Here is a 10,068-nt window from a genome sequence, read left to right on the forward strand (position 1 = left end):
GGCTCTGATACCAGATGTTAGAATTTCAATGGTTACTCTCATTGAGAAGAGGATGGCACTCGAGATGGGGCAATTTTCTGGTTTTCTTCATTCACTAAACACAAAAGCCATACCTACCCGAGGGAGGTTAGATACATATATATAGCCATAGCTGGCTGCTAGCCTATTGCTGCACCCTCCTAGTCTAAAATTCGAAATTTGAATGGGATGCTGTCCTAGAGGGCATCCAAACTGAATAAAGCATAAAGGAGGCATAAAGGAGATGCTAACTGCTGCTGTCCTACTAACCGCAGTTGTCCTAGCAACTGAAAAATATGCTAAAGGGTAGATGCTGTCCTGAAAAAGGTGAAACTACCCAAAAGCAAAAAGAAGAATCACGACCAAGGACCACAAAGACTTATCCAACAGAAATGAGTTGCATGCCTTTTTGTAGTCCTGAATGCATAAATATCGGAACATAAAAAATGATCTCTCAGAAAATGTTTGAAATACCACAACAAAAAAAAATGTTCAAAAGATGATTTGAACATTTTGTCCCACCTTCAGTAACATTAGAGCAGTTCCTTTACGGTAGCAAGCTTTCGGCCAGTCTGGTCGCATCATCCTGCAAGCTTCAGCATCCATCAAAGCCTTCTTCCCCTCACCCAAGTGAAGCCAACAAAGGCTCCTATTTGAGAATAAAGATGCATCTCTAGGATTGAGAGCAATAGCCTACAAGCCGAAAATATTCACTTTCAAATAGTCAATCTACTGTCCGTATTTAATTTAAAGATATAAAACTAAAACAACGGAAGCTATTTCAAATGTCCAAGGTAAGTTAGATTGGAAACAGCTGCATTTTAACATGAAAGTGTAATGGTGTACCGCAGTATAAATGTTCATGGCACCAAGATAATCTTTATTCTTGACTGCTTCACGGCCTTGGAATTTTCCCATATCAAGCGTAGCTTCACAAAAATCTTCCTCCTGAAACATAGAGAAAAATCAAATGAAATATAGGTTCATTACCACAATTATCCGTTGCCCACACTCAGTACTCAGTTGTGTCAGTTATTATATTTTATCCTTGTGTAGGTGCAAGATGTCAATATTATGTAGTTCCATTTCCAACACAAGAAAAGTCATGTGATTGTTACAACTCACTGTTTTTATCGTCTTACTTATTTATAACTCCACAGTACGTATCCTCTACAAGCCAAGAAGAACCCACTAGTATACAGTAGCGGTGAGTCATGCAGACATTGGGAACTTTCAAGATGTTTCTAATGAACATATCTAGAAAAAACATACTCAAGTAAATTTAAACAAAACTAGTGAACTCCTATAAATTTTTCTTTTGCCACTATAAATGTGTGAAATTAATTCTCGCATAAAAAAAGTTGCAATTTTCATTTCAATAATTCCACCCATTTAGCTTTTGTCACTACTGTCAGTCAAGGGTTGAATTGTGCTAACAAGGGCATAAAAAGAAGTTTCTGCCCCTAAATCCAAAATTTGGTTTTGCCACCAGTGGAGGTGCCAAAAATTATGGAAGAAAATTTCTCAATGTCATAATTTTAGGAGGCTCTAAAAACTAATGTTGAACGTGCAATTAAAGTCCTTATAGCAACATGCTGAATATCAAAAGGTTTGAAGCATTGTTTTAACAAAGAAATACTAAAATTTGCTTCCATATTATTTTCCTAACTTTCAAAAACCCTCAAGAATCGGCCGAAGGAGGTGCGAAAGGGGATTAACTCTTTGGTGACCCAAGTGACTTGGAAGATTTGGAAGCACCGCAACGACAGTGTTTTTAATGGCACCAACCCTAGGAGTTGCGACGGTCTTGCAAGTGATAGAAAATGAGGGTAATCTTTGGTGTATTGCAGGAGCTTTTGCCCTTCAAAAGCTCCTTAGTGGAACGGCAAACCAGGGCAGCTAAGCTCTTCGGGTGGTCTTGGGTAGTTGGGTGTGCGGATTTCAGTAGGAGGGCTCGGGTCCTCCTACTTTGTAAAAAATATCTTTGTTTTTGTTTTTTCTTCCCCTTAATGAAATGAAATGCAGCTCTCCTGCGTTTTCGAGAAAAAAAAACCTCAAAAAATACCACACATTCTGCTAGACTTTTTACAAAAAGCTATGGCATCACAACCACTTGTGACAACAGGGGTAAAGGAGGGGCAGAGGGAGACCAGCTGGCCTCCCCCAACCATGCATTTTATGTTTAGTACCTACTAACTAATTAATCCTTTAATTACATGATTATGTCAAGCAGTTTGGTGTAGGCATTCAAGCTTCCAACACCAACTACGTTTACATGCCCAAACAAACTAGTAGTATACGCCTTCGCCTTACTGCATCCTGAGCTGTGCATAGATTCTAACGCAAAGAAATGCAATGACGTTTCAACACATACCATTGTCCACTGCCAAATATCCATTTCTTTGTAAATATTGTTAGATTTGCCTCTCCACTTAAATTTAGAATAATAAAATCTTTACCATTGTGTACTTAGCAAATTATAATAATAGGCACGCGGGAATATTCCTTTGTATGGTCAAAACATATAAATATGTTTATATGATTTACTATCCATGTAAAAATGCTTGAATTTTGCATGTATTGTGATTTTTTTATAGATCATTGTCACACAAATAATTAGTTTAAGCACCCCCCCCCCTCCCTAGTCCAAATCCTACTGGGAGACAAAAACAAGCTTGGAGAAAGAAACATGGTGATCTTTCACTTAGCTTACAGTAGTGGTATAGGAGAAACAAGAGTGGAATTGGGAGTGGCAAAAGCGAAATGGGCAGAATGCTTATGGCAGAAACAGTAATGCGCACATTTGTAGGCGTAGGAAGAGTAGGACATGGTATGTTCATCAATGCTAAATTGCTAACAACGAACATGACTCTAGGGTTCTTGTCTTCATGATATTATGTATTTATCCCATATAGGTCCTGAGTTTTGTAATATCTGTCATTGTCTAACTAAAAACATGAAGGTCCACATGTCTGTAAGACAACAAGTGATATCCCCCTTATAATTCTTACTAAAGGGGACCCACTAGCAAAGCTTTAAAAGTCACTAAAGCATTAGAACAATGCTTATGGCAGAAACAGTAATGCGCACATTTGTAGGCGTAGGAAACTAGTACAAGGTGAAGGCAAACTTAGGAGTAGGACACGGTATGTTCATCAATGCTAAATTGCTAACAACGAACATGACTCTAGGGTTCTTGTCTTCATGATATTATGTATTTATCCCATATAGGTCCTGAGTTTTGTAATATCTGTCATTGTCTAACTAAAAACATGGAGGTCCACATGTATGTAAGACAACAAGTGATATCCCCCTTATAATTCTTACTAAAGGGGACCCACTAGCAAAGCTTTAAAAGTCACTAAAGCATTAGAACAATACACCTGAAGGACCGAAAAGCAAGATGTTTTGAGATCCCATGCCGAACAGCGAATTGCCATTTGCTAGATTACAAACCACGTAGAATGGGAAATTGAATATGCAAAAAGTAGGTACCCCCAAGTTCAGTGAGATCAATGTAGACATCATACATATGACTATTATTCCTTCTCTAGAACAGTCTTTTCTTAAATTGCTATATCCATCAATAAAAATCAAAGAAGGGTAACTCTGCATAAGATATTGATAATGCAAGGAGGTCAAAATATCCAACTACCATCGCACAAAAAAAATGCATATGCACTACTGACAGCTCAGTTACAGGTTCTATATAAGTTAAAATACATAAATACACATTTCTTTCAACTAAATTTGCTTGCTCATAAATTGTGCAGTGTACAATACCACAGACGAATGTTTATTTGTTGTTTAGGACATTGACAGTCTCCAGTGCACATGTTTGACAATTACTTTTCTAATTATGCATTCATGAAAATCATTAAAAACTACACGGAAGTAAATCTAATAATGTCATTTTTCACATATCAAATATTGATGTTTATACATATATAAGTGATTTAGGATTCCCTTGTTTTACTGCACACGCTCCAAAGGAGGGAGTAACATTTGTTAAATAAGGTGTCTTTAAACCAGAGAGTTTTTGTTATGTTCCTTCAAAAATAAGTCATTTTCATTTCGTTTTTTTGAAAAAAAAAATCATGGTCTTTCTTACATTCCATGTTTAGGAGATATACTTTGTTGTGTAGACGCTGACTTGTAAGTTAAAAAGTGGGACAAGTTAGTTAGGGGGCTTGATCTAAGGCAGAATAAACAGCACATAGAGGTTTGACATGGAGTTTAAGACCCTTGCAGAAAGATGATTACCATGCTAAGTATTCACCAAATAACAATCAGCATATTTCTTAGCCATGAGCTTAAGTTCTTTTCAGGAAGATGGTTTAACTGCTTTCGGGTCAGGGGCATGAATTATAGAAACCATAGAAGGGGAAATCTTTCACCAAGATAGTAGTAAGCACACACGCCACTAACACACAATGGAGTTTTCAGATCATACCTTCACCTCAGGTAGTGACTTTACGTGATTAATGATTCCATCAACAGTCCAATCAGACACAGACTGAATACGAGAAGTGACTGGAAATAGGATCTCAATAGCTTTCCGCTCACCGCAGCGTGCAGCAACTTCTATAGGCATGTGTCCAAGCTGTTAAGTGACAACACAATCAAACAAGAAATCTTACGTCAAGCGAGCTTTCCTAAACAAATACAGCTGAAAGTCTTACGCATAAATATTGACATATGTCAGGCATTGATATTGTAAAGGTGTCCGAGGAAATGCTGCTTGCTACTATCAGCTCACTGGCAGTGAATGCAATTTCAGTTCAAAATTTCAGAAATTTCCAAAATATCGGTAATTTCGGACCCCACTGGCAAGTCATTATCTCAACCAAAATTTTCAGTTTTTTCATAAATTTTTGTGAGTTTGGTCAAAACTTATTCCATTTCAGTCAAATTGTATTAAAATTTCAAATAATTTTGGTCCAAAAAGTGCCGAAAAATCCAGAAATTTCAGGAATTTCGGTGCTACCGAAATGGCCAAAATTTTCAGCGAAATCGAAAGTGAAACCTCTGCTCGCTGGAGAAAATTATGCAGATTTATAGAGCCACCAACAGAATCATTATTCAACAGAATCAACAGATTTATCGCAAGCAAGGTCTCATCCTAGTATACATCTTGCATTATTACAAAAGTGAAATCTACCATGAAACAGACATCTTGACTAAAAGTTATCTAAGGATGATGATTGTGCATCTCACATAACAATACAACTAAGCCACTAAGGTCTACTAGTTGAGGACAACCATTACATGCAACAGGTTAGAACTCTGATATTGGATCAATATGACCAATGTCTGAGCGTTTGGAATGTAGTTCTCATACAGTAAGAGAACTACATGAGCAGCATTGCTACACGCTTGCGCTATTACAAAGGACCCAAACCTGCATAATTGCTTGTATCAATGTATGATCCGATGCTGTTCATAAATTGGCTGAAATATTCAATGCATGCATGGATTGCCATGTCAGGCTTTCAAAATAATTATCAATATTTAGAAAATTATGCCAATACTTCAAGATGCGTAACTTGAGAATTGTGATTGACAGATATAGTTAATAAATAAGGGGAGTGTGTCCATTCATGACAATGATTCAGTTTCCCAAAGTGGAAAGATTAAAATGTCATTTTTTGTTTCTTTTTTTTGCCGGGCCAGCAAAAACAAAGTTGGACACCAAGGAAGGGCTTGGTGTAAATGGTTTTAAGAAGAAAGAAGTAAATATTCCTGGGGAGCGTGCTCGACAAGAATCGAATTGAACCCGGGCCCCCAGGTGCATGCCAGCAACCCCTGCCACTGCGCAATGAACGCATCTCAAAATGAGTCAAGTTCTGTTTCTACGACAATGAATTTACAATCCTCAAGGTAGAAGAACTTACACAGTCACGAACATTAGGGTCTGCACCAGCCTCAAGTAAGCACTTTATGATGTCAGTTAAGCCCTTAGAAGCAGCAGTTATTAAAGGTATTTCTTTACCAATTCCTTTCACATCTGCGCCAGCCTAACAAAAGAAGTTTTTATTTCCACTTAAGTCCGAACAACATGATTTTTGTTTATGCTTCTACAGAGTAATCCACTAGCACTTGATGTAAGATAAAGAAGGCATACCTCAATCAGGAGCTTCAGACATTTCAGTGAGCCAGACTCGACAGCAACAAAAAGAGGTGTATAGGCACCCCAAGATACCTTCTTGTGCTGTTGAAAGATTAATAAAAGTTCAGAAACTCAGATAAGGACAGACTGCAGGTGGTCATAAAAGGTGGGAAATAACCATCAATAGAACCAACCACCAATGCAAACATATAGGCACAAACAGATATGATAGTTGGCACAAGCTTCAGTAAGAACCAAAGAAAAAATAAATCCAACTCACACAACATCACAAAAGCATTTGAGTTTATGTATTGTTTTATCATCCGAGTTAGTATTTTGCACTAACAGAAGTCTAGGAGCAGATATGCAAACTAGGATCGGTTAGGAGTGCATGAATTTAATAGAAATTTCACACCGACCAGATCATAATTCTAACATAAATCCTGCTATTATCCCAGTTCTCCCTTGTTTGGCTGCAGCCTTACCAACTGCTACTGTTCAAGCCCATATATGCCACGATATCCAAGAGTTTATCTAGTTACAATAAGGTCCAAATTTGAACAAACTACCTATCTCTTAGGAGATCATATATTCTGGTAATTATTCAAGCACACGTTCCTTTCCCGCTAGATTCAGTTGTGCTATAGGTTGTACTGGGTGTTGATTTTTCAATCCAGTGTTTGGGCCTAAGAATTTATTTATAGGCATTCTGAAAAACATTTTTGCCTAGCTTTACGTTTTAACAATAGTGATTTTAAGCAGGTATTCAGTTAGGGTAAGCTTTACTGAAAACGCTGTTTGGCTGAAATTCACTTTATGTTAAAACTGATTTTGTTGTGTACCTTCCATTCCATCCAAATATATAGGGTATATTTTATCATGCACAAAGACCTAGGAGGCATAAAAAAACAACTAGAATACACCTAATTATTATTTTAAGTTCTATATTCAAGCCATGCATGTAAGAAATACGAAGTAAATTTGACTAATTATTAGGAGTCTAAAGGTACATGACTCTTATTTTGCGTATGAAATAATCCTAATACTAATGGCCAAGACTATTAGAAAGATGCACCCAATAATTTGGGACAGAGGTAGTACCTAACAAGGTTTCAGTGGTCTGTGGTCAGGAGCAACTAAGGTTCTTATAAATTTTAACAAAATCAGATTTTCTAAAACACTGTGTCCAAATAATTCAGTAGACATTGCTATAAAAGCAAGTAGATGTCTTCATTTCTACCATCTTCCTTGGTTTAAATAACGCTTGAGGTGGATGACTGAACTAGAAGAAAATTACTGAAAGAAGTACCATCCAACAAGCACCAACGTGAAGTTTGATCATATTAGAGAGCAAGTTGGGGAAGGAATAAATGCAGTGACACTTACATCTGCATGGTGGTCTAATAAAATCTTCACAACAGCATCCCTCCCATTATAAGCAGCACAGTGCAGTGCTGTTCCACCAGTAGTCAACGAATCAATATAAGCTCCTTTAGACAGCAAAATTTCAACTATTTTGCACTTTCCTGAATAACAGAACAGGATATAGGATAAGTAGAGCAGGAAACGCAAAAGATGAGAAGACATAAGTTCAGATCATCTAATACGGGATCAACAGTTAGAATTTGCATACATGAGAAAACTAATGTTTGTTCATGTTGACTACTAAGCTACAACATGGAAAAACAGAATGGATTACTAATTATTCCATGGAAATTTCAAAACACACAAGGTTTGTGAGAAGCTTTAGCACGGACTGACAATATAAAATGTGTGGTGCCCTCAATTTATCCCCAAACTATGGCATGTTTGTTACTTCAATCCCTCTTAACGCACAGAAATGAACAAGCAACAGCAAAACTTTAGAAGCTAGCTTACATGTTGATATAAACAAAGCAAGAAACACAGGTTATACCTTCACCAGCAGCAAAATGGAGAGCAGTAAGTCCATCGTTGTTGATCTTTTCAGTATCAGCCCCATGATCAAGAAGATACCGCACCATGTCCTCATTCCCACAATTGATCGCAAATGTCAATGCCGTTTCACCTGTCAATTAAGGACACAATAAACCAAGGATCCTGACACATTTTTTTTGCCACCAATTTGAGGGAACAACCAAAAGCAGCGAGATCAAACCGGCCGCTAAATGCAAACTTGAATTGATACTCAGCTATCCACACAAAACTAGGCACTCTTGACATGAGGCACGCACGCACCTTTGTTGTCGACGGCATCAACATCCACGCGGAGCTCCTCCACAAGATAATGGCAAACGGGCAGCTTCTCACGGGCGGCGGCGAGGTGCAGCGCGCCGAGGCCGTCGCTGTCCCTCACGGCCCCAACCTTGTCGGCGAGGCGGCCGTCCCCCTCGTCCAGTGCCCTCACGTTCTCTGCAAGGGACAAGACAAAAAACAATAAAACCAAAATCAGCACCGAAACATCTACAAAACGGAGATCGGAGAAGGAGTATCAGTGCCCCCCGCATTGGCGCGTACTCCTGAAGATGCGGAGGTTTCCCTCGAAGGCCGCATGGAGGAGGACCTCCTCGAGGAGGGCCTTCACCGGCGGTTGGCGGGTGCGGGGGAGGGAGCGGCCGCGGCGGCGGGGCTAGGCCTGGGGCGGTTCGGCGGTGTGGATCGGGGCGGGCGGCGGGCGGCGGAGGAGGAGGAGGAGGGAGGGAAGCGAGGCGGCGCCATGGTGGGCGAGTAGGCGACGCCGCGGCGGTGTAGGGTTTTGGGGGCGGGAGGTTTGGGATTCGGAAATGGGTTTGCGGTTGCAGCGAGAGGTGTAGGCGGGAAAGAAGGAAGGCGAAGTGGAGGGGGGCGTGGAGCGGAGATTTCGTTCAGATTAGGCCGATGTTAGATGCAAAGTTTTCCTTTAAAATTCTAACTTTTTCCATCACATCGTTTCAAAAAACTTCCAACTTTTCCATCACACCGTTCCAATTTCAACCAAACTTTCAATTTTGACATAAATATAGATGGAGTATCAGAATGTGTCCTTTAAATTTGTTGTCAGTTATTACCTTCGTTCCAAATTAATTGTAATTCTAAATTATTTAGTATAAATTAAAGTTTAAGAAAAAATACTATAATATCACTTTTTAAATGGTTTATAGATAAAAGCGAACGATAGTTGAGCGTAAAATAAGGAGAAATTTAGATGAGAAGTAATTAATGGGATCATTAGTATTCTATTGGGATAATTATTGGGAGAATAGCCTATTTGGTCCTTCAACTTTTGCTCTGAGGTCAATATGGTCTTTTATATTTTAGTTTGTTCAAACGGGTGCTCAAAGTCTACCTTTCAGTCTATTATAGTCTACTATGGCCCTTGGCTGATCAATCGATGTAGCAGGCGATCGATGTACACACAGTAGTTGCTGCAAGTTTGCAACCCTTCTATATCTTGATGGACCTGGATCTGCATGCCTGCATAATTGCCATGAAAGATTGATATGGTTCACAAGGAGTATATACATTTATGATGTATAGATTAAATATGGATCAATGATTAATGGATTATTGGTCTGTAGGACCTGACAAATGATTTGTTGCTTGAACATTTGAACTTGCTGGCTTACGCTATAACACCTTCATCAAAATATGTCAGTTTTGGATATTTTCGAGTCCAACCTTAATTTCAATATATTGAAGAAAGAAAAAAAAAGATTCGATATGATCACTACTATGAAATTTTCACCAGTGCTCTCTCCTTCCTACCCTAAAAAAACTCCACAGGCGTCCATTATAGTGTGAGGATGCAGCGATGAATGGTGCGTGTGCTCCTGTAATCTATATCTATACTTCTAATAAATTACAACCACTGGTGGAGAAGGGATTTTTACTCCCGGTGGAGAAAGGGTTTTTACTCCCGGTTCGTAACCCCCTATAGTCCCGGTTTTCGCTATCTTTAGTCCCGGGTGAAAAAACCGGGAGTA

General features: G+C 38.9%; 1 protein-coding gene across 1 annotated transcript; it reads right to left on the reverse strand.

The window, feature by feature from the left end:
- Positions 1-255: 255 nt before the first annotated feature.
- On the reverse strand, positions 256-9,557 carry LOC107276320 (uncharacterized). Its single transcript, XM_066307637.1, has 11 exons — positions 9,546-9,557; positions 8,624-8,735; positions 8,345-8,518; positions 8,043-8,174; positions 7,514-7,653; positions 6,143-6,229; positions 5,913-6,035; positions 4,472-4,621; positions 865-966; positions 541-711; positions 256-435 (listed from the first exon to the last, which is right to left on the reverse strand). Exons 1-11 carry the CDS (start codon positions 9,555-9,557, stop codon positions 352-354), a joined length of 1,287 nt encoding a protein of 428 aa, XP_066163734.1. The 3' UTR covers positions 256-351.
- Positions 9,558-10,068: the final 511 nt, after the last annotated feature.

Source organism: Oryza sativa, chromosome 2 (genome assembly GCF_034140825.1).
Source record: "Oryza sativa Japonica Group chromosome 2, ASM3414082v1".
Taxonomy (NCBI): domain Eukaryota; kingdom Viridiplantae; phylum Streptophyta; class Magnoliopsida; order Poales; family Poaceae; genus Oryza; species Oryza sativa.

Excerpts from the sequence above, each read along its gene's own strand:
- LOC107276320 (XM_066307637.1), bottom strand. Across the intron at positions 6,230-7,513 it reads TATTAGACCACCATGCAGAT|CACAAGAAGGTATCTTGGGG; the intron begins GTAAGTGTCACT and ends ATCTTTCAACAG. Across the intron at positions 967-4,471 it reads AGTCACTACCTGAGGTGAAG|GAGGAAGATTTTTGTGAAGC; the intron begins GTATGATCTGAA and ends TCTATGTTTCAG.